Raw genomic sequence first — 24,802 nt, 5'->3', positions numbered from 1 at the left:
TAGTCTGTTTCAGGTCGGAAAGAAACGAAGAGGATGGATGCTCCGCATGTTGAGTCATTGAGGACGGAAGTAGTGCCCTCCTAAATGTGTATTATTTCCATATAATTTAGAAAGTAGTAATTACTAGTATGATTGAAATTTTATCCCATCAATTTTTAATTAATTTCATTCATAAAATCCATAAAAATAATTATATTTTAAACGTGTCGTATCCTTAAGATGATTCAACGGACGCAATTTTTTGTGCCAGAACGACGTGCGATATATCGAATTGATTCGTTCTGAAATTTCAGCTACCTGTCATTTTTTTCGAATTTTGAGATCGTTCTTCTGTTGTCATGAGTCTGAAGAATTCATATTCCAAATTTGACAAACAAATTCATCGTAATAAAGGCGTGGTTTTTTTAGAGGATAAATATGGCATTCGATATTGACATCGAAACTGCACTCGAATGCGATATTTTTCCTCTAAAAATACCGCGCCTTTGTGAAGTTGAATTTCTTTGCGAAATTTGGTACATGAATTCTTCAGTCTCATGAAAAGAGAAGTGCGATTTTAAAATTCGCAAGAAATGACGAGTAGCTGAAATTATGAAATGAATCGATGATATATATCGCACGTAGCTCTGACACAAAAAATGGCGTCCGTCGAATCACCTTAACTTGAATGACCTCAGCTGTTTAAAGGGATACAAGAAGTATTTGCTATTCCTTCCAGTTCTGCGCATGGTTCTCATTTAATTCAGTCAAATAATATTGCATTTAACTGGGAGAAATTAAACTGCATTACGCAAAAATAAATTATCTTTTTCGGTTCACCGTAGGAAAAACACGAGTTTCATTTTTCCAACATAAGTAGGTGAATTTTGAAGAACCAAGAATATTAATTCCTTTTTGCGCAATGCAGTTCAATTACTACAACTGAATGCAAACTTGTAAATGGATTACACTTTGTAATAAGGAACCATTATTTCTTGCCAATTTTAGAAATAACACACATGCCATTGGTTTCCCTATTCAGATATGTGCTTTTATGAGAGCTAGAGATAGTGGTTTCTCATTGCAAAATGTGATCCAATGATGTTGCAAGTCCAAAGAGAGTATGAAACTGCAATTCAAATTAAAATTTGGAAAAATAACGTTTGATTTATTATGGAATAATGCATCGACTAAAATCTTGGCGAGAGAGAACTGGACACATTTAGGCTAGAAGCAACTATGTTGCAGGCAAATCCTAAGCACATAGTTCGTTTTAGCATACATGGGTCCAACTAATTTAATTGCTGATAACAAGAAAACTTCTAATTATAATGAGGGGTTTAATAGAGAATTCTAAAAGCCAGTTTTGTCACCTATTGCAAACACTACTAATAACTCTCGATTTATCTTGTTTGTTCCAGAAGATGCGGCAGAAGAAGCGGGGGTTTTGGGGGAGGGCTCGCTGAGGGGGGAGATTCCCGGGGAACGGGGGGTTCGTGGAGTTGGGAAGAACCGCGAGACGAGGATTCCCAAGGGGGGGAGGATTCCCGGGGAAAGGGGGGGCTCGTGGGGTTGGGGGCGGAATCGCGGAGTAGGGTTTCCCAAAGGGGGTTCCCGGGGAGAGGGGGGACTCCGTTGGGTTTATGTAGGATCGCGGAGCAGGGTTTCCAAGGGGGGAGGGGCCGCGGAGTAGGATCACGGGGGGAGGGCTAGGGTTTTTTTTTTTTTTTTTTTTTTTTTTTTTCCGCGACTGGCTTGCTGAGATCCTCCGGGGCGTTACGTCCGGGGTCTGCCGTCGCCGGCAGGGGCGCCCGCCGGGACCCCGTGGGTCCGTTGGGTGCCCCTGCCCCCGACCCCCCGCGAGGGGGGTCACTTTGCCCCCCCGCAAGGGGGGGCTTTTTGACCCCCCTCGCGGGGGGTCGGGGGTGGGGGCGCCCAGCGGACCCTTATGGGGTCCCGGCGGGCGCCCCTGCCGGCGACGGCGGCTCCGGGGCGTAACGCCCCGGAGGATCTCAGCAAGCCACGAGTGGAAAAAAAAAAAAAAAAAAAAAAAAAAAAAGGGAGGAGGTGGGAAAGGAACCGGGACGCTGGAAGCCGGGGTTGGGGGAGGCCGCTGCTGGTGGACACCGTCGTACCGGGATCGTCGCATTTTTTTTTCCCCCTTCTTTTCTTTCTTTCTTTTTTTTATTCTCTGTTGCAGGTGCTGCTGCTGGATGCCATCGTACCGGGATCGTCGCATTTTTTTTTATTTTTTTTTCCTTCTTTTCTTTCTTTTCTTTTTTTTATTCTCTGTTCCAGGTGCTGCTGCTGGGTGCCATCGTACCGGGATCGTCGCATTTTTTTTTTTTTTTTTTTTTTTTTTTTTTTTTTCCCTTCTTTTCTTTCTTTTCTTTTTTTATTCTCTGTTTCAGGTGCTGCTGCTGGATGCCATCGTACCGGGATCGTCGCATTTTTTTTTATTTTTTTTTTTCCTTCTTTTCTTTCTTTTCTTTTTTTTATTCTCTGTTCCAGGTGCTGCTGCTGCTGCTGGATCTTCCCGCAACCGAAGGTAAGATACTGTTTTATTCCTCCTCCATAATCAGTTGCGGAGGGCGCTACTTTCGTCTTCTGCGGGCACAGCTGTTTTTAGGAGTATCAAAAACGGCATGGAGAAGTAACAGGTGGAGATGCATCGGCGTTGGTGAGTGTATTTTTTTGTTTCCTCTTCCCCTTTCCCTCTTCCTCTTTCCTCTCCCTTTTCCTCTTTCCTCTCCCTTTTCTTCTTCCCTTCCCCGTGGATTAGGGCTCTTGGCGACACCACGTTAAAAAAAACGCGCCGTAAGCTCTACCTCCAGGAGCAGCACCGTATCCTCTACCTGATCGGGCTTTCCTAAGGTGGTGTGGAAACGAGCTTGTCAAAATATGTTCCTCTATTCCTCCTCTGAGTAAGTAAAATCAAAACCTGAGAATCTTTTCATCAAGTGCTTTTTTATCTTTTTTATAGGGAGAGCGTAAATTCAAAACCTGGCAAGTGCCCCCAGGTGTTGCTACGATTGAGCACCAGTTTCTATAAGGTCAAAGTTCATAGAACATTTCTTCACTAAAATTTAATGAAGGGAAGTATTCAGGTCCTTTTACGCTACGGAGCAAGATGCAAAATTTTAGCAATACCGGATGACACTTTCCAGATTTTGAATTTCCACTATTCACGTATCAATGGCTAAAGGCGAAAAAGTAAAACCTCAATTGTAACGCTTAAGGTGATTCGACGGTTGTCATTTTTTGTGTCGGAGCAACATGCGATACATCGCATCAATTCGTTCCATAATTTCAGCTACTTGTCATTCGTTTCAAATTTTGAAATCGCACTTCTATTGTCATGAGACTAAAGAATTCATGTATCTAATTTCACAAAGGAATTCAATGTATTAAAGGCGTGGGTTTTTTAGAGGAAAAATATCGCATTCGACTGCACTTTCGATCTTAGTATCGAATGCTATATTTCTCTTAGTCTCCTTAGAATTCTTTAGTCTCATAATGACAACAGCAGTGCGATCTCAAAATTCAAAAAAAAATGATAAGTACCTTAAATTATGAAACGAATTGATGCGATATATCTTTCGTCGCTCTGGCAAAAAATAGCAACCGTCAAATCACCTTAAGAAACGTCCGACTCGATCTTAATCAAAGAAAACTTATTGAAATGTTTCATTGCAATGGACTAATAGACAAGGCACGAATGTCAGCATTTTGATACACGTTTCACAACCAAAATTTCACGTAGAATATGATGCGCACAACGAAAATTACCGAAATCAACTCCTTACGAAGATATTTAATGATTCTTGATGCGTAAATTCAAACCACCCGCTCATGAAAACTCAATGCTCTACGTGACTCACATCGCGCGCTAAACGTTATCATGACAGCCTCTGAGAAAAAAAAATCTGGCAACCTCAATCTTGACGCTTTGGCTCAGCTATAGCAAGTTGTTTATAGTTTGAACAACACTGGTTATAGGGAAATGAACATTGCTCGATTGAGAAGCTTGCTGAAGAAACCGTTGTAGTGCGCGATTTGACTCACGTAGAGCTTTGAGTTTCTTGTGAGCGGGCAGTTCAAATTCCTCGTAACCAATGTGATATAAAAATGTTAATATCTTTGTTAGGAGTTGATTTCGGTAAGTTTCGTTGCGCGAAACGTGTTTTACGTGAAATTCTGGTCAAGAAACATGTATCAGAATGCTTAAATTCGTACCTTGTCTAGTGGTCCATTGGCTGTGATTTATTTAGAGAAGCGATGAAAATATACAGAGAATTTCAATAGGATCTAATGGTTGGTTATCCTTGAAAACATTAAAAAACATTGAAGACTTTTATCATCGTAATCTGAAAAACGCATTTCCGATTTTTATCAATGCGTAACCGTCAGTAGAAAGCGAAACATTAGTCGACGAAAACAAAATGTTTAGTGGAGCAATTTCTGTAGAGTTCCGTTGAATAATCAAAAATGGAGAATCCTAGAGTACCTATATTGAGAGAGTATGGCCACTGGAGTTACCACCTCTGATTGGCTCAGCCATCTTAGGCTGAATGGAGCCCTTAGGACCCAAAAATGGCGGACGCCATAAATTAATGTATTGCAAAATGACTCAAAATGTAGTTTTCTTTGCTTATCGTAACGAGAAATTTACCCAAATGCACTATTGCGACTTCTTTACATATTTTTAAGGCTAATCGTGTGCAATTTTTGAGAAAAATTATCTTGGATGCAGTAAGGTTGGCAGCAAGTGCGGTTGGTGAAAACCGTCGAAAGTTGGCAATGACCCCCCTCCCTTCCACAAAAACCAAAACAACGCACCGCCATTTTTGGGTCCTAAGCCTCTCCATCGGGCCCAGTGGCCATACTCTCTCAATATAGGTACTCTAGAGAATCCCACATATAATTTGGTTGAAAAATGAGAATCCCGCATATAATTTGAAGACATCTAAGAGCACTTTTTCCGGATCAGGCTGTCGCCACGGCATCTCATCGGTCAGAGCGACGGTCGATTTCCTCGTCAACGGCCATACCACGTTGAAAGCACCGGTTCTCGTCCGATCACCGAAGTTAAGCAGCGTCGGGCGTAGTTAGTACTTAGATGGGAGACCGCTTGGGAACACTGCGTGCTGTTGACATTTTTATTTCGTTTCGGAATATGCATCAATAATGAAAGTTCAAGGACTAGACTGAAGGTCGGAAATTCATAACGATTCCCATTAATCCATTCACACGGGCGAGATTTTCAATTTTCCCTCCTTAGTTTGGATTTGTTACGTATCACTGGGCTTTATCCCCTCTCCCCCTTGTAACGCATCGGAACGCTAAGCTCAAACCCCCCTCCCCCTCAAGTGCGTTACGTAATACTTGAACGGCCACCATTAGAAATTTTCACGGAATACTCTTTGCAACATAAATGAAAATGAGGAAAAATTCAACGAAAAATGGACGCATTTCTATCAAACGGAAGTAAGCGCCAATTTGAGTTCCTTTTGAGGAATCTAGAATCCCGGATAGCGCGTTCTGTCAAACGGACCTAAGCGTCATGGAAAAGCATTGCGAGCATAGGACGGAGTAAGCCGGACGCCCGATTCCGCCGCCAATCCAAGCCCCCCTCTACCTTCCTCACCCTATGGCGCTTAGGTCCGTTTGATAGAAATACGTCCAAATGGAACTAACTATTGGACGTATTTCTATCAAACACACCTATGTGGAGGCGAGAAATATGGGGTGTGCTCTAGAAAGCTGCCTAAGAAGCAATGTAAAAGAGGGCGTGGTTCCTTTTGAAGAATTGGAAAAGCGGGATTTTACATTCTATCAAACAGACCTATGTGACAACTGAATGCGGAACTCATGAGCCGCGGGCATGGCAAGAGAGCGTTGTGGACAGGGCTCATGAGTTTATGCGGAGGCGGGCGGACGGGAGCGACCGCGGAGAGGAGCCTCGTTGCCGCTGACGTCACCGGCGCTTTATTATTCTCATTCACTCTTACCGCCAGAGAACTAACGAGCACACCCATATTTCTCACTTGCACATAGGTCTGTTTCGTAGAAATACGTTCTATTTTGGATTATTCATGAAAAGTGTCTAACCTTCTGCCGAACCTGGTGCCACTGTTCACCGGTGAGCTGGTAGAGGTTGTGAGAAAGCGGGTCAACTTTAGGGCAGGGCGCGACCCCTTGGTGGTCGTGGAAGCACGAGAAGTTGTTGATGAGGCAACTTCGGATGAGCTCGGGGTCACGGAGGATGAGCGTTGGCCTCGTCAGTTGGTAGCTCCCCCCGAATTTGTGCCCGGCCAGCGACACGTAGAACTCCTCGAAAATCGTCCGCACTTGAAGTCGCCCCAACATCAACCGCACAAACTGAATACACACACCAAAAAGAAAAGAAAAATAATTTATGTAAAAATCACCCGGTTCTCTTTAAAGAACCGGACGGAACTGGTTCTGCCAAACAGAACCAGAGACAGGTGGGAAACAAGGGGTGTGCTCGTTAGTCGAGGGCCGTAAGAATGAATGGGAATTATAAAGCGCCGGTGACGTCAGCGGCAACGAAGCCGTCTCCGTTGTCGCTTATGGTCGGCATTAACTCATGAGCCCTGTCCGCTACGCTCTTTTCCCACGCCCACGGCTTATGATTGCCGCACAGTTCCGTTTGACAGAATGTAGAATTCCACTTCTCCATTTCTCCAAAGGGAATCATGCCCACTTCAACAATGATTCTTAGGCAGCTTTCTAGAGCACACCCCATCTTTTTCAATCGTCAATAGTTCCGTTTGGCAGAAATACGACCAGTTGAAAAACAATGACTGTCAGAGCCAAACACAGTACTGACAGCGCGGAACGCGTACTGGTGCCTACAAGACTGCATAGATACTTCACGCAATGCGCACACGCACCGTGATGTACGCGCAACGCGTGAAGTATCCTCCGTGGTGTACGCGCAATGCATGAAGTATCCTTGCAGTCTTGTAGGCGCTCAGATGGTCTTGCGCTGGCCGCACAGAAACACGTCCAACTGATTCATGACGTGACTGCAATGATATTGTGTAGTATGGCAACTTTGTGATGATTCGTTCAGAATTTACATAGGAAAAAAAGGGAAAACGGATATCATACCGCGACATGATGGGTGAGAGAGACATAGCGTCATGACCTCTCTCTCAAACACATTAAGACAATGAGCAACATTAATGTTACTTTTCGATGGACATTTTTAAGAAATCTCACTGTTAACAATTTCGGAGTGAAACCCAACGGGTCAGTTGCGCTGATCACAGAATCGTGTTTTGGTGCTTGATTCTTGTAGATCAGCTACTATTAACAAGATATGTCAAAACAGCAGCTTTCTACGTCCAATAATAACCGAGCTATCGCCCCTTCAAAAGTCGGGTTTTTGACGTCATCCACCCCAGCAGTGACTCCCTTGGTTTCTTCCACCTTGCTCTCATCAGAGTTTCACGTTGGATAACAGTACAAATGCGCGTCGCGCAAACTAATGAAAGCAAGGTGGAAGAAACGAAGGGTGTCATTACCGCGGTGGATGACATCTCAAACCCGACTTTTCAAAGAGCGATATCTGGGCTGATATTGAACCTAGAAAGTTGCTGTTAGGACAAATCTTCTTATTTTTTGGCTAATCCACAAGGACCAAACATCAAAACGCGATTCTGCGACCAGGGCAACTGACCCATTGATCCAGTGTCTCCTTTGCTTCAAGAAAATTAGTATACAGTAGGCGAGGAGTGAACTATGTTTGTAACTACAGAGGAAAATCGACTATTTTTGCGGAGCGAAATTCTCTATCATATGAAGGGATTTCACTCCTTATTCATGGTATCACTCGAGTTTTCTGGGAAGAAAATTGGCTCAGGAGACAACTGCAATCCGGATCGCACTCGGAAAATAATTCTAACAGTGCTACTAAAATCTGATGTCATACAACTGAGCATTGCTGCTGTTACCTACATGTTTTGGATGAGTTTTTTTTACATAAAGTTGTATTACGATGATTAATATCGTCGCGCTTATCTGCCATAAGGACGTATCTCGATTGCCACGTGAGCCCTGATTCACATATAAATCCATGCTTTCTAGAGCTCATGCGGAAATCCAGATACGACCTAACGCCAGACTAGCGACGATATCCGGCATCATTAATCAAAGACACCGACTGTGTTGCAGCATAAATTAGTGGCAGATCTCGTCCTTCAATTGGACGTTTTTGTGCTAAATGGAACTATGTGAAAGTAGGAAGATGGGGTGTGCTCGTTAGTGCACTGGAAAAAAAACACATTGGATCTAAAGTCCAGACTCTTGAAAACATTGAAAAGAAAAAATACTCTTGATTCAATCAGATTTTTGCTTAAACCAAAAGGAAATCCGCTCAAATTAAGAGGCTTGGTTCTAGATTTAAGCAAAAATCCGATTGAATCAAGAGTATTTTTTTCTTGTCGATGTTTTTAAGAGTCTGGACTCTAGATCCAATGTGTTTTTTTCCAGTGTACCTGGGCCATAAGAATAAATGGAAATTTAAAAGCGCCATTGACGTCAGTGGTGAGGACCGGGCTCTACGTGCGCACAACGAGAGCGACAACGACTAGGTCGTCAGTGTCTTAAACTCATAAGCCCTGCCCGCAACGCTCTTGTTACATATCCACGGCTCACGAGTTAGCGCTTGGCTCCTTTTGATTTGATTGAAAATCCCGCTTTGCCATTTTCTCAAAAGGATTTTTATCCTCTAACCACATTTTTTCTTATCCAGCTCAACACGAGCACATTTAATTTTTCCACTTGCACAATGTTCCTTTTAGCATAAATACGTCCAATTCACCTTAAAAAACTTGAAGATTCCTCAGATGAGTAGCTTTTCCGAAATTGAATGAGATTAGCACATTCGTTCTTGACCGAGAACACATTCATAAGCAAAACTAACTCACTCTTGACGCTTTCTCACAAAACCTTTTGGATTTAACCAAGCTCACCTGGGACAGTAGCTTTGATGCAGGTATAAACGGAACTCCGCGGCGAAGCCAGTAGGTGTGTTTTTGATGCAAGTAGTAAATGATGGGCACTGCACCTCCAACTAGGAAGAGTAGAATCCAAAGGTAAGGGCTCGTCAGGATATGCATGCTGCTCCATGGCAACATTATGTCCTTGAAGTAATCCATATCCTAAGGAAAAACGCCGCAAGAACATTCAAGAGTTGCCAAATTGCCTCTCAGAAGACAGTTATTTTTGAAGAACTTTAAGAACATTTTTCCTTGAAATTTTCAGGAACTTTATGTGAAATTGCCAACAAAATTATCTAGAAATCGGAGGAAAAATATTTACAAATCCCGAAAATTCATGATTTTACCGAAGGAGATGTGACAACGCCTGAAGGTCCATACGGCGTTTTTACTTAGCGCAGCGGTGTTATGAATGTATTCTTATAGGTCTCAGGGCTCATGTCATAATATATGCACATGGTTCCGTTTGGCAGAAATACGCTCAACTTTAAATCAACACCTTTGGGAGAAATAACAGGAACTTTCCCATTAGCTGGAAAAGGTTCCAGCAATCAGCATGATGAAAAAAAGTATAAAATTATACTGAAACCATTTCCTGTGTTGGTGGCAGGCCGAATGTTTGGGCCCATAGACGCAGTCTGTGGTGATGGCCTCGCGAGAGTGCCTCTACCTCAAAAAGAGGGGGGGGGGGGTTTAGGGGGCTTTCCTCAATAAAATGTAAAAATGTAATCCCTATGCAACGCAATTTCAGGCATTTATCAACAAATAATGTAAGAGAAAAGAAGGGAGAGGCTTCTTGATATATTTAGCCGTGAGCCCACGAAATAATTTGTTCGAAACATAATCAAAACATTATGTCGAGAGAAGAGGATAAAAAAACGTGCGGGCTTCTAATGCTCCTAATACGAGAAAAAAAGAACTTTACAGTTCGATCACGATATTTTTCCTGGGTAATTCTTAAGTAGCACTTGTAGAGAAGAAATTCTGAATATACTAAGCACCCTCACTTGTCACAAAACTTATGGTATTGTTTAACGAGAAACAAGTGACCTCCTAATAAATTATGTTATTGGTTGCAATTAAGACCAAACTTTAGTGCAAATTTTTCAATATAAAGCTTATGAAACGAAGGAATCGGGGTCCTTTTATGATGAGGATTATCATGCAAAATCTTAAAAACGATCATTGTAATTGTAGGGGGTCAAGTAGCGTTGAACTTAAATAAACCAATTTTTCAGCGAAAGTGACTTACCCTTGTGCACTCGACCTCGTAAGTGGGTGCTGCGAGTTCCTAAATCGATCTGTGCGCTAATGACCCTATACGTTTGAGTTCATTGGGTTAATTAAATTTGTGTGTACCTAACAGATGACGTATTAAGTCATATGTTTAATTAGTGCTGGTTGTTCTGAGAATTGCCGTATAAAAATGGAGGCGCCTTATTAAATCCACCCCTTAATTGCTGAGAAAAAAATGAGACATAATATTTGAGCTTCTCAGCCCTTGCTCATTAAAATGTATGAATACTATGTCCAAATAATAATATCAACATGGCATATTTATGGGAGTAATTTACGTGCGCGTACATTTTTCTGAATTCTAAATATTCAAATGCATGTGCCAACTCAAATACATTGAACACATTAAAAAATGACTAGGTTATGAAGGGGGACGGGGAACTTAGACCACATGAGCTTATTTTTTGGGAATACATTTGGGCCTCTGTTCAAATTTTACTCCAATAATTTCATGAAAGAGATCTTTAAGTTTGTAGTAGAGCCATTCAACTCTTGACTGCGACACTTCAGAGTGATAAAAAATTCTAATACCACTAGACGGGCAGATATTTGAAATGATGCGACAAGAAAGATGGTTGCACGAGCCAAAAGCTATGCATATCTTTAAATATTAACTACTGTATTGTAAGATATGCAAGATGTTGCATATTACATCACTTAAGTCTATCACTCCCATAGTTGACCCTTGAAACTTGTCGAGTAGACCTCCGCAAATTCACTCGTAAACGCGATCAGCAGTATCGCTCGACTTGTTATCTAGTGATGGGAGATTAACGTGGAGCATTGATTGAGAGGAGAGGAAGTAAACCTACAAATTAATTTAGTATTTATCGGTTCAGGCAGCTGGCGTGTTCCTGTGATAATTTAAGTGAGCTTCTAAATTTCAGTTTTACCTTAATAATGTCACCGCGAAGAATAATTTACACAGAGGCGGCTCCAAAGCCCATTGGGCCCTACAGGTATGTGATATTTAAATAAAGCGTGTAGTTTTTTACTGTAATCTCTTTTCATCTATTCTAATTGAATTCATTCATCAAGAAGGGGAATACATTTCTCCGGAAACAACAGGACTACATATTTATTTATTTTCAAATAATATTGGATACTTAGATGGTTGCGTTTACACCCACGACTCCAATGTAACGCGGAGCCCATAATATAGAGATGCAAAGTTCATGTGATAAAAATGAATTTGTATTACCTTCTTGCACTATTGTTACCTACAAAATTTGGCCGACGAATATATGTCGATTTTAAGCTCTTGTAGTCTCACGTATCAAGCGAATGGTCAACTTGCAATGTAAAGAAAAATTGTAACTCATTTAAAAATAATTGCAAAGAGTCTCACTAAGAAAATCTCCTTCAATTAGTATGTAGGCAACAAGCAAAACACTCCAATACATCATTAGCGCAATAATTATTATACAAGTTGATTGCAATTCATTACAACCTACGCTACTTACCCTACCCTCCATGAGTAAGTAGCAAGAAGTAAGTATTTTCGATGGTTAAATTTTACAGGTTAATAAGAGATACACTGGAAAAAAAACACATTGGATCTAGAGTCCGGATTCTTAAAAACATCGACATGAAAAAATACTCTTGATTCAATCAGATTTAAGCTTAAATCAAGAACCAAGCCTCTTAATTTGAGCGGATTTCCTTTTGATTTAAGCTTAAATCTGATTGAATCAAGAGTCCTTTTTTTTGTCAATGTTTTCAAGAGTCTGGACTCTAGATCCTATGTGTTTTTTTCCAGTGTAATTGTGATAAATTAATTTTGATAATTTTGGCTTTGGAGACAAACTGAAATTGTTTAGACCTACCTTTTTTGGAACACCGATTTTGGAGGAAAAATAAAGATTTTCAGTTTTTGACGTGAAACTTTTTTAATGTTTTTAAGAATGAAAGGTCGAAATTTCAACCCATTTTTTGCATTATTAATCAATCTGCTCGGGAGCAGGGATATTTGTGCGTATAAAGTGATTTTGTCGCTTCTGCGCAATCTCGATGAAGAACACAAGTTAATTCTTCCCCTTATCACGTGTCTCTCGTTCTGTCGAGTTCCCCTTCAATAATCGCGATGGCAATATGAGCGGCTTGGAAGCACGAATAGTTGCGCGCAGTAGTTTTGCCGCTCATGCACATACCCAGCAAGAAACACACAAAATATAATGCCGTTCTCACTCCAACTTCACCGCTATGTGTTACACAGTGGCGCCTCCTTGTCACTTTTTATTATGTCAGTTTATTGTTGTTTATCATTCATAATTTACTTTTTGATTTGATCTGAACCGCTTCTAAAGCTGACAATAGCAGCGCAGGCGTGTTTTTCCTGAAAATTGCGATTATTAGCTCATTAATTTTCAAATGCTTTCATTGCTTAGATTTTTGAAATTATTGAGTGTTTTTTTTATGTCAAATGATGCAGGTCAATTAGCCCTTTTAAGCTGTGGTATATATATCTCATTTTTTAATTCCCGTTTTATGGTACTTTTGCTTAACTCTATCACGTTTTGATTAGTTCAGAATCACGTACTACGTCTTGTATTGAAAGGAACATCGCTTCAAGAAGGATGATGAATGTAGTCATATAATGATATATTTTTCAGAAACGATATCACAGATGTTGGATCGGATTTTGCACGAAACAGAAGAGGAAAAGGAATGTCTAAAAACTCAAATCGAATTTTTATTACATAAAAATACATTTCAAATGTAAAATTAAAAGTAAAGAAACTAAAATAAAAACGATCCAGTGTCAAAAATGACAGGGGGAACTTGTGTATAGTAAAAATTTAAAGACTCAGGAGTAATTAAATATTTGGCAGATAACTCTCTATAATAATAAAAAATATAACATATATACGAAAGAAAATAAACACAGCAACAACTGGATTACATTTTGCAATAAGGAACCTTTATCCCTGGCTCTTCCATAAAAGCACCTTTTTGGATAGGGAAACCAATGACACATACGCTGTTTCTGAAATGAACCAGAAATAGTGGTCCTTTATTGCAAAATTTGGTCCAACTATAACTTCGAGTAGGCCATCTCTTTTTCAACGGCACCGATTTCCATTTTTATAGCCCCTACATAATAAAATACAAATGATTGAATAATTAAAATAGTAAAAATTTGGAGAACGAGGTTTTGTCAGAGGAGCTACGGCTATTATACGCCCCCCAAAAGATGCGGCTCCGGGATGACGTCACCTTCATCGTCGAGTAACTCACCATCCTGTTGCGGGATATAATCCTCCGGTAGAGAACCATAAGCCAAAGGATCAGCGTCGTTGATTCTTGGATCGATGACGTATTCAGGAGGCTGAGTTTCGTAGTTTGTTAGAGAAGAGTCAGCAATAGCATTTTCGTCTTCTTCACAAGGCATTCCGAAGGCAGCCGCAACGAGGAGTGTGAACACAGCTAAACTGATAATCTGCATGTTGATGTCTTGCTTTGATCGAGGTCCTGGAATTAGTATGCGCGTTAGATTGTGTTATTGGATTACATTTTGCAGTAAGGAACCAAAATCTCTGGCTCTTCCATGAAAACACATATCTGCATAGGGGAACCAATGGCATCATGTATGTTGTTTCTACAATGGGCCACAAATAGTGGTTCCTTATTGCAAAATGTAATCCAGTTTCAAGGTTGGGGCGTCATGCTTTCCAGCCAAATCTTTGGAAACGAAGATTTTTGGAGGAGGTTAAATTTGCCCTAGGGGGCGGGAGGGGGGGCCTTCGACGAAACTTCAACGAATCTCAAAAAATGTCTCAAAGTCCATTAAAAATCACAAAATTCGACCCCGAACTAGTTAATCATTGAAATATGTAGACGGAGAAGGGGAGACATTTTCTGGAGATTGTTTTTAAATTTTTGGGGGTAAGAAATTTGTTCAGTTATTTGACAAAAATTCCTTGGAGTCTCCATAGAATGAAACATATATCGTTTTAAGAATATATACTTAAAGTTTTGGGTAGAGCTTCACGTAGTGAGTGGAGAAAATTTTTCGCACGCTGAGTGTTCATTTCGTTGAAGCGCTAAAAAAAGGACATATGAACAAGAGACAAGCAAAATGAAAATAGAGGCAGAGAGGGAAACGTTGCGATCTAATTCAAAGCAACATCCCAGGTCAGTTCTTTGAGGATCAAATGTTAGGAGCAAATTACTCACCAAAAATATGAGCGATGAACTTCAATTTCGTACTGTTGAACTTTACAGTAGGATCGCGTCTTTTATTGGGTATTTGATGATCATTATTATTCATGATACAGATATTAAAAGCATGATCATAGTTTAATGCAATTAAATCACTATTCTAACCCGCCCAATCAATACGAGTAATCAATTTAAGTAAATTCTATTGTTCTTACAGTTCTTTCATGATCGTTTACATTTAACACGTTACATCGTTTACATGTAACGTAAGATAAATCTCCCTCCCCCTTGCCCTCCCAAGAAAATATTAAGGAAAAGCAAAATGGAAAAAGTTGAATAATGGTAGAACTCTTCAAGATTCAAAATGAAAAATGGAATAAAAAAGCATTGTCATTTTGTAATAATACGTATCTTAAATACTCAAATAGTAAAGATAATTTCTGGAATGTATCTATCTTTGTGCGCTCGGATTTTCGCGAGTTATTTCGTGTATGGTTTCCTTATTACATCATTTGGCTGATAACGTAGACCGCAGTTTTTCTTTTCTTTATTTACATAATGTAGAGCAATACATTGTTTTAAGCATACATTTTCCGCAGAAATTATCACCGCGGTTTGTTCGCAGAGGCTTTAATAATACTCAATATATTTTGCCAAATCAGAGCTGGAACTCGTAACCACTTCATATGCATAGGCATTTTTTTTAAAATTACAATTAATTTTTTAGTTCGAGTATTTATTACTGTTCATTTTCAAACTGAAGTGATTTGATACGAAAACTTGGCTTTCAGACCGATGAATTCCGAGGTCACATACCTCAATTTTCTGCGTTTATAATTCTCTGTGTAAAAATTATTATTTTTCTTTTTATAAAGAGGATGGATCAACAGTCAACACCGTTGCTCAACATTTTCGGTGGTTTTTCTTGAAAATTTCTTCACCTAATTTCAACCCATAAGATTTTTGTTCATCCGAAAACTAAGAAACGCGATTATGCGATATTATAATCTCTTGCTGAATAATTCGATTTACCAATAAACATGGTTCTGTAACAGACGCTCAACAGACGTCTAAAGGTAATCAAAATTTCTTAAGAGAAGTTTTTTTTTGTTTATCTTTTCTTCCCTTGCCTTAAAAAGCTAAGCCTTTGTATGTAAGTATGTACTTAGAGATCTGTGAGTGGTTGTTACAGAGCTTTGTTTTCTGTTATTTGTAACTCATATGCTTGTTTTTTTTTTTTTTTTAAATTTTCAGCCAGGCTGTTTTGATTGATAAGACTCTTTACATCTCTGGAATCACGGGAAACTGCCCTGCCTCCGGGAAATTAGTATCAGGGGGTGTAGTTGAGCAAGCGAGACAACTTTTCAAAAACATGGCTGCCATCTTAAAAGAGGCTGGCGGAGACTTTAGCAATGGTAAATTGAAGACTCTTATGTAACTCATATGCTTACAAAGCCATCTTACATTGAGGAAAATATTCTTGTTAAATATGGCACTATAAGGCTTCTCGTTATATCGACCTGAAACTCTCCCAAAGTGTTAGCACGTTTGGGCATATACTGTTTGAAACAAGAGCAGGATTTGCACTCAGCAGACATTCCTATTGGTACAACGGAACATTCCCTCGCTTCCCTTTAGTTGCACGATTGGCGGACAAATGTGCCGCTAAATTTTCAATATTTTCACAATTTTAAAAGATGTATTTTTACGCCTGAGAGAGGATACGGAGAAGAATTCACTGGCCAGCTCACTACCAGATGCAATTTTAAGCCTTACTGCTCTGTCTTTCTTTTTCTTGTCATGTACCGTAAAAAAAGGTGAAAAAGAGAGAAAAATCAAAAAAATTGACGTATGCCTTCAAATTCACTTACCATCATTCTTATAACATGACTTTTTCTTTTTGATTGACAAAATAAATAAATAAGTAAATTAGATAGGACAAAAATAATCCACATAAATGGTTACGATATTTTATTTCCACCTTAATTATTGAAGTTGAGTTACACTCAAACAAAAAGACATCCACCCAAAACCCAAAAAGATCCAAAAGTTTGCAAAAACTTCATTACATAATATTTTTATAATTCTTACAAGTCCATAAAATCAATAATATTTCAATTTTTGTTTTCAGTTTTAAAAACAACAGTTTTCCTTAAAGATCTAAATGATTTTGCCACCGTCAACCAAATCTATGCAGAACGTAAGTAAACTTATACGTATGTATTAAGAAATCACCTCCTGTTCAGTTAGCGCTTGCAGCCAAACATTTTTAAATCTATTATATTGAAAAAATTTGAAAAGGACGGGGAATGCTTTTTTCTCAATTGCATGAATGTAACGGAAACTATTTCGTTGATCACGATTGTCCAAAGAAAATGAGGCCGGTCAAAATCAGTGGCATAGCTAAAATCATGCATTTTTAAAGGATGGTAACGTATAATCACTACTATGTTTTGAAAAGTTGCAGTGTGTCCGGGATGAAAATATTCTTGCACATGGCGATAAATTATTTTAACGCGAGGAAAAATTCTTGCCATTTAGAAAAGGAGGGTGATCTCTTCAATCTCTTGTACTTACCTCTGAGGTCACTTGTAGACATTTTTTTAAACTCTCCACTTGAGACGTATGCTTAATTTGGATTTGCTGAAGTGTGTAAAGCCAAGACAAGGCTAATACCATTTTAACTCATTTTATTTAAGTTTTTTCCACGTAGCATCTATACTTTATGAATGATTTCTGTATTCTCACACACTATTACACAACTTAATTTAATTTTTATTTGCAGACTTCAAAGAACCGCATCCAGCTCGATCATGTTTCCAAGTAGTTAAAAACCCTCTCGTAAGTTTCATGTGTAACTCGTCTCTTTTACATCCCGAAAAAAGTCAAATAATTAATTTCGAAATCATTAAATTTCAAATTTTTCAATTTGCGAAGAATTTGAAAGTCTGAAGTATCCATATTGATGACTACAGCGGAAAAATACGTATCTCAATTGCTACGCTTCAAAATGTCCGATCGTTCCGATTTTATAATTGATTGTTTTTTTTTTACATTTTTTATTTTAGAAAAAACCACCCGAAATATTTCTTTGAAACTAGTGGATGTATTTAATTGAGTGAAACATATTTGCAAAATAAATTTTAGGGAAAACCTTTTCTTCTTGTTTTTATTTCTATACCTAACAAAAACATGAAATATGAGGGAAGATATACAATGTCTCAGTCGGATGCGTATTTGTCAATTGTAGCCATCAATATTGAGGGTAATTTAAGATATGTTTAAGAAAGTTTGTCCTCTTCCTTTACTGCATATGGATTCGGCGACTCGGGTGATGAATGCACCAGCTATAAAAATCTACTTCACCACAACAAGGAAAAAAGTCTCATCCAAGGTTCTGCATGACTTCGAGATATATATTTAATACGCCAAGAAAGCGCTGAATTTTTCGAGTGAAATTTTAGTTACGATGACGAAATTTTTCTTACTATGATGACATTTTTCTGGTCGTTACTTTTGTAAAAAATTCATCGACTTGGCGCAAAAAGTCCTTTTAATGGCGCAATGAGATCTTATTGATTGAATCATATTATAATTTCAAAGCCTTGTTTTATATGGAGCTTGCATAGTTTTCTGTCTCATAAAAATAACCGTTTTACATTCACATTTATTTCGGGATCACAAATATTTTCGGTAGCCACTCAAAAATCGAGTTTTTTAACCTTAAATTTCGCTTGTTTCTAGGACGCTTTGGTAGAAATTGAAGCAATTGCACGCATCGAATGAGTATGCGAATAACGTACTCGAAATCTGCTCTGCGCCGCCTAAATGAAAAACTCATTCACCGTACAGCAATCTCTGGAGGAAGGAAGTTGGAGCGAAATCAATCGCGAAACTAAAAAATGAATGATGGTAATCAAAGTTCATTTTAATTGCCCTATATGACCGATCTCCTTTTTGATGTAAGTTGAGTGAACGTCAGTGACAGCAACATCTCGCAGCTGTGTGGGAAGGCAACGGTCTACTATCTTTGATGTGAACTTTTCCTACAAAAATGTTAAAAAGTTTTCATAGATCTCCTCATTTATTTTCCAAAATTTTAAAACATAAGTTGAGACTTACAACTGAGTTATCCACCGTTGAAAATAAATACAGATGTTCAAAATCGAATACTTTGGTAATTTGATACATGCATTCAGTCTCTTCGTTATTTTCCTACAGAAACTGTCCAAATTGGCAAACCATTAGAAAAAAAAGAAAAAAATCAACGTCAAGTTGCCATATTTTCACGATTATTCGATCTTCACATTTTGGATTTTTTAAACAATGATTTTACAACAGATTTGTGGCTTAGTTTCTATGTGAGTTATTAAGGTACCAACTATTTGAAAATGTAGCGAAAATCCAGATCGACTAATCTATAGGATTCTAATCATTAGTAAGATGATTTACAACTTTTTACATATTAAACGCATGCATAGACTTTAAAATTTTCAACAATTTTTTTGGTCATTCGGTCAAAGAAACTGAACCATAGATTCTCCACCAAAAAAATTGAAGTAATATTCCTTTATTTAGGAGGGTCTTTTATTCCTAGTAAAACCACGTATGGAATTTATGAACCATTTATGGAGGATCTCAACCATGACAGATTCCTGTGGCGGGTAGGCGACGCAGAGCGCCCTAGAGCGCCGTAATAGCGACTTACACATACATAACCACTTGCGGAATATACCTACTCGTGATGAGAATTCATTTTCTTTTCCGGATGCGCAACCATAAGTTCCCTTTTGGTGTAAGCAGGAAGCGCGCACCGTCAAATTCCAATTTCTTTGGGGTTTTTGGAGACGAATGAATCGTATAATTAGAGATCATGGTTATTAACACAGTTTTGAAGACCATTAAGACCATTCTGGATGCTGAAATCAACAGGAGAATTGCTCTTTAAAAGATTGCTCACAAATATTTAGCTAACGATGTTATACAGGTCGAGTAGGTACACTTTTCCACCTTTGGCAACGTCGGAAAATGAGTTGCAACGCCCCCTGAAGTTGAATATGACCCAAAATTATGCCCGCTAAATATTTTTGCCTGACTTCCTGTCATACTTTATTTTTCCAATGAAAAACTATTCAGCGTCACTTCTAAAAAATGCCCGTGATTTTTATCCTCTGCACGAAGCAAATTCTGTGAAAAATTTGAGGATTTGTTCTTCTTAAAAAATAAAAAAGGAGCGGAGATTTTTTAAAGCCGCAAACGAGATACGTGGTTTGAGAGTTTCACTGCGCACAGCGGATCGAGTCAACTATAGAGGTCAAACATGAATTTGTTTAATAAAACTGCAAATTCTGATGTCTACTTCCTCACATTTTAAATTTTGAGGTGCGATTCTAGAAGAAATTTTTTTGAAAAAACCAATGGAACCACTTTTAAAATCTCAAAGTTTTGTATAAACGGAGTTACAAGCTTTAGAAGTTTCCAAATGTTGTTCGACCTCTCCCATTGACTCGATCCACAGTGCGCCGATATCCTGTATTCTTGTTGCAGTTCTATATTTTTACTAGCCGTTCTGGGCGCGCTTCGCGCGCCCGTCACGCCTAGCCGGGGGCTACGCCCCTGGACCCCCGGTCACTCGCTGCGCGAGTGACATTCGGCTCGCTTCGCGAGCCGATTTTGTAGTAGTTGCAAATTTTTTATCACTATATTTTGAAGATTTCATAGAAAACATTATGAAATTCTCACTCCACAATTAACTTGTAGAATAATAATGGCAGGGCAAGAAATAGACTATATCTTATGGACGGTTCCCACTTAGTAAAAACGGCCAACACCACGAGAAGGTGAGGAACCATTGTTAGTCACTTTTTTTTTTTTTTTTTTTTTTTTTTTTTTTTTTTTTTTTTTTTACTTTTCTGAAAAAATTTACTGAAATTTTAGTTGCGTCCCCTAAAAGGAAACACGGAGAAAAAAATTTTGTGCATGGAACCCGAAGCTGAGATCATATGGATCTCTGAAGTTTTCGGATCACGCATCCGAAAAGTTAAGGTCCATCTGCCGAAGTTCGGGTCAGACAATTGAAGTAGTTCGGTATATACCGAAGGTTTCAGGTCACACATCTGAAGTACTCGGTGCATACCGAAGTGTTTCAGATTTCTGACCCGAATTTCGGCAGCTGGACCTCAAGTTTTAAGAGATTCATATGATCTCAACGTCGGGTCCCATGCACGAAGTTTTTTCTCCGTGTGAGTATTAATATAAATTTCAACACAGTCAAACACAGTAGAGAACCAAGGAAATCACAGTAGAACAGAGAAAAAATACCGTCGAATAAATAAAGAAAACTATTATCGAAGAAATTCTAATTATTTGGAAGTAATTCGCTGGCGTAATCAATGCGTAGCTGCGTATAGGAGCATGAGCGAGATTTATCATCAACTGACCGCTGGCCGGAGTGGCCGGTAGGTACCTGGGCGGTCGAGCGACAATACGTAAAAGCGGTGGCATGGTTTCATTGACAGAGGAGTGGGGAACGGTTAGACGTAGGGGAAAGGTTCAGGCTGAACCGTTCAGCACAGCAGCGCAGCGTCAGTCACCGGGTGGGGAAGAGAGTCCGGGAGGGGACACTTCCCCTCGAGTGAAATAGAAAAAGGCAGAATCCTTCGAAGTTTATATTAATGATGATTGGCGCGTATACGTAGTATACCGCCTTTGCGATCGTTTCGAACCCTGCTCGATACAATAACCGAGTCCCTTAGTTCCTTACCGAAAAGTGACTACCGCGAACTTCTCAGATTTTCCAAAGCGTGTAAAAAGTTTATTTATCCATCAATAATTATGATTTAAAGTTGTTTCTCATTCTGGGGGTCTCTAGTTTATGTGCAGTGAATACCAAGAGTCTACGTTACTTGGTTTTTTTTAAAAAAGCCTAAGAATGCGACGCGCTGATTTAAAATATGCATATATAAGAAGAATCAAGCGAATTGATTCGAGGATGGCTGAGCAGGTCGGCACTCTCGGAATGAGAATTTAACTCCTCCGTTTTGTTCAAAACGTTGCTTTGACAGATCTGTAACCTCGGTTATAATTTTCAAAAGTTGGTACCCGTGCTCTGATAGTGCAATCTGTGTAAGTGCAATCTGTGATGAGCCTCGAGACTCATTAGACCATTAGCTAAACGTGGCTCATACAGGAATCCACTTACCCTTCTCTTCCCCACGCTCCTGCTCACTGCGTCGGCGTCTCGACGAACAATAGCTAATGACGGTCGCCAAGCGACGATCCTCAGCCCCTCGCCCAATAGATCGTATTCGATACATCAAACGGGTGAGATTGTATCGATATCGATTGGTTCAAAACATAAACATAGCCTCAAAAGTAAATTCAGAAATCTGAGAGAACGGATCTTTTGAAACAGATTTTTTATTCTTTTGAGTACCAAATGCCAATGCAAAGTGAAATTGTCAGGAAATTTCTCATTTTCAGCTTATCCAATTAAAATCCTTGCAGTTTGGTTTGAGGTTATGTTCTATTGTTTTGAACCAAACGATACATCGAACCGTTATCGAATACGGTCTATTACTTACGCTTCATTAACCATTTCACCGTCACGCTAGGATTCGTCCAATTTTCAAAGAAAATTGTTTCGCGAGTTTTTAGCAATTTTTTCCTTTCTCTCCGTTAAAACACGAATTAAAAGAGGTCTCATTCATGAAAATCGGCCAAATAGAAGAGAAGTTACAGTATTCGAAATCCGAAGAAATCAACAAAACTTCTCCAAACAAAAAATAAAATGAAGGGGGAAAAAAGGAATGTATAAATTACAATTTAATATGATTGACCTCAGAATGTGACAAGCAATTCAATTATAAAAAGGAGAAAAAATTGAGTGAAATTACAAAAAATTAGCCTCTTGCACGGGCTTCCTTGTATGAGTTTTGACCTGAAGACAAGTAAATCCCGTTATATTATTACTAGGGGGCTACGCCCCCTACATAATTATATTTTGTAGCCTTCCATTTTTAGCCTTCCATTTTTATAGCCCCTACATAATAAAATACAAATGATTGAATAATTAAAATAGTAAAAATTTGGAGAACGAGGTTTTGTCAGAGGAGCTACGGCTATTATACGCCCCCCAAAAGATGCGGCTCCGGGATGACGTCACCTTCATCGTCGAGTAACTCACCATCCTGTTGCGGGATATAATCCTCCGGTAGAGAACCATAAGCCAAAGGATCAGCGTCGTTGATTCTTGGATCGATGACGTATTCAGGAGGCTGAGTTTCGTAGTTTGTTAGAGAAGAGTCAGCAATAGCATTTTCGTCTTCTTCACAAGGCATTCCGAAGGCAGCCGCAACGAGGAGTGTGAACACAGCTAAACTGATAATCTGCATGTTGATGTCTTGCTTTGATCGCGAGGTCCTGGAATTAGTATGCGCGTTAGATTGTGTTATTGGATTACATTTTGCAGTAAGGAACCAAAATCTCTGGCTCTTCCATGAAAACACATATCTGCATAGGGGAACCAATGGCATCATGTATGTTGTTTCTACAATGGGCCACAAATAGTGGTTCCTTATTGCAAAATGTAATCCAGTTTCAAGGTTGGGGCGTCATGCTTTCCAGCCAAATCTTTGGAAACGAAGATTTTTGGAGGAGGTTAAATTTGCCCTAGGGGGCGGGAGGGGGGGCCTTCGACGAAACTTCAACGAATCTCAAAAAATGTCTCAAAGTCCATTAAAAATCACAAAATTCGACCCCGAACTAGTTAATCATTGAAATATGTAGACGGAGAAGGGGAGACATTTTCTGGAGATTGTTTTTAAATTTTTGGGGGTAATTTGTTCAGTTATTTGACAAAAATTCCTTGGAGTCTCCATAGAATGAAACATATATCGTTTTAAGAATATATACTTAAAGTTTTGGGTAGAGCTTCACGTAGTGAGTGGAGAAAATTTTTCGCACGCTGAGTGTTCATTTCGTTGAAGCGCTAAAAAAAGGACATATGAACAAGAGACAAGCAAAATGAAAATAGAGGCAGAGAGGGAAACGTTGCGATCTAATTCAAAGCAACATCCCAGGTCAGTTCTTTGAGGATCAAATGTTAGGAGCAAATTACTCACCAAAAATATGAGCGATGAACTTCAATTTCGTACTGTTGAACTTTACAGTAGGATCGCGTCTTTTATTGGGTATTTGATGATCATTATTATTCATGATACAGATATTAAAAGCATGATCATAGTTTAATGCAATTAAATCACTATTCTAACCCGCCTAATCAATACGAGTAATCAATTTAAGTAAATTCTATTGTTCTTACAGTTCTTTCATGATCGTTTACATTTAACACGTTACATCGTTTACATGTAACGTAAGATAAATCTCCCTCCCCCTTGCCCTCCCAAGAAAATATTAAGGAAAAGCAAAATGGAAAAAGTTGAATAATGGTAGAACTCTTCAAGATTCAAAATGAAAAATGGAATAAAAAAGCATTGTCATTTTGTAATAATACGTATCTTAAATACTCAAATAGTAAAGATAATTTCTGGAATGTATCTATCTTTGTGCGCTCGGATTTTCGCGAGTTATTTCGTGTATGGTTTCCTTATTACATCATTTGGCTGATAACGTAGACCGCAGTTTTTCTTTTCTTTATTTACATAATGTAGAGCAATACATTGTTTTAAGCATACATTTTCCGCAGAAATTATCACCGCGGTTTGTTCGCAGAGGCTTTAATAATACTCAATATATTTTGCCAAATCAGAGCTGGAACTCGTAACCACTTCATATGCATAGGCATTTTTTTTAAAATTACAATTAATTTTTTAGTTCGAGTATTTATTACTGTTCATTTTCAAACTGAAGTGATTTGATACGAAAACTTGGCTTTCAGACCGATGAATTCCGAGGTCACATACCTCAATTTTCTGCGTTTATAATTCTCTGTGTAAAAATTATTATTTTTCTTTTTATAAAGAGGATGGATCAACAGTCAACACCGTTGCTCAACATTTTCGGTGGTTTTTCTTGAAAATTTCTTCACCTAATTTCAACCCATAAGATTTTTGTTCATCCGAAAACTAAGAAACGCGATTATGCGATATTATAATCTCTTGCTGAATAATTCGATTTACCAATAAACATGGTTCTGTAACAGACGCTCAACAGACGTCTAAAGGTAATCAAAATTTCTTAAGAGAAGTTTTTTTTTGTTTATCTTTTCTTCCCTTGCCTTAAAAAGCTAAGCCTTTGTATGTAAGTATGTACTTAGAGATCTGTGAGTGGTTGTTACAGAGCTTTGTTTTCTGTTATTTGTAACTCATATGCTTGTT

The 24,802-nt window shown here is 38.8% G+C and overlaps 2 protein-coding genes and 1 non-coding gene across 3 annotated transcripts in view; 2 read left to right on the top strand and 1 right to left on the bottom strand.

The window, feature by feature from the left end:
- LOC109031188 (cytochrome P450 9e2) overlaps nt 1–10,376 on the bottom strand; it is a 39,913-nt gene extending 29,537 nt beyond the window's left edge. Inside the window, exons 1-3 of the mRNA XM_072299212.1 lie at nt 10,261–10,376; nt 8,982–9,170; nt 6,091–6,360 (exon numbers count right to left, since the gene is read on the bottom strand). Of these exons, the coding sequence (XP_072155313.1) occupies nt 6,091–6,360; nt 8,982–9,167 (456 nt within the window). The 5' untranslated portion in view covers nt 9,168–9,170; nt 10,261–10,376. The remainder of the gene's footprint in view (nt 1–6,090; nt 6,361–8,981; nt 9,171–10,260) is intronic.
- Nucleotides 5,017–5,135, top strand: LOC140224555 (5S ribosomal RNA). The gene has a single exon (XR_011899836.1). It is a non-coding gene; the product is annotated as a 5S ribosomal RNA (ribosomal RNA).
- A 652-nt stretch (nt 10,377–11,028) lies between the features above and the next one.
- Nucleotides 11,029–18,651, top strand: LOC109031326 (2-iminobutanoate/2-iminopropanoate deaminase). The gene is made up of 5 exons (XM_019042780.2): nt 11,029–11,263; nt 15,720–15,880; nt 16,597–16,665; nt 17,251–17,306; nt 18,210–18,651. Exons 1-5 carry the CDS (start codon nt 11,205–11,207, stop codon nt 18,249–18,251), a joined length of 387 nt encoding a protein of 128 aa, XP_018898325.2. The 5' UTR covers nt 11,029–11,204; the 3' UTR covers nt 18,252–18,651.
- The last annotated feature ends 6,151 nt before the right edge of the window (nt 18,652–24,802 follow it).

Source organism: Bemisia tabaci, chromosome 4 (assembly GCF_918797505.1).
Source record: "Bemisia tabaci chromosome 4, PGI_BMITA_v3".
Taxonomy (NCBI): domain Eukaryota; kingdom Metazoa; phylum Arthropoda; class Insecta; order Hemiptera; family Aleyrodidae; genus Bemisia; species Bemisia tabaci.
Note: the sequence above shows the minus strand (reverse complement) of the source record. Positions and strands in the feature narration are given on the sequence as shown.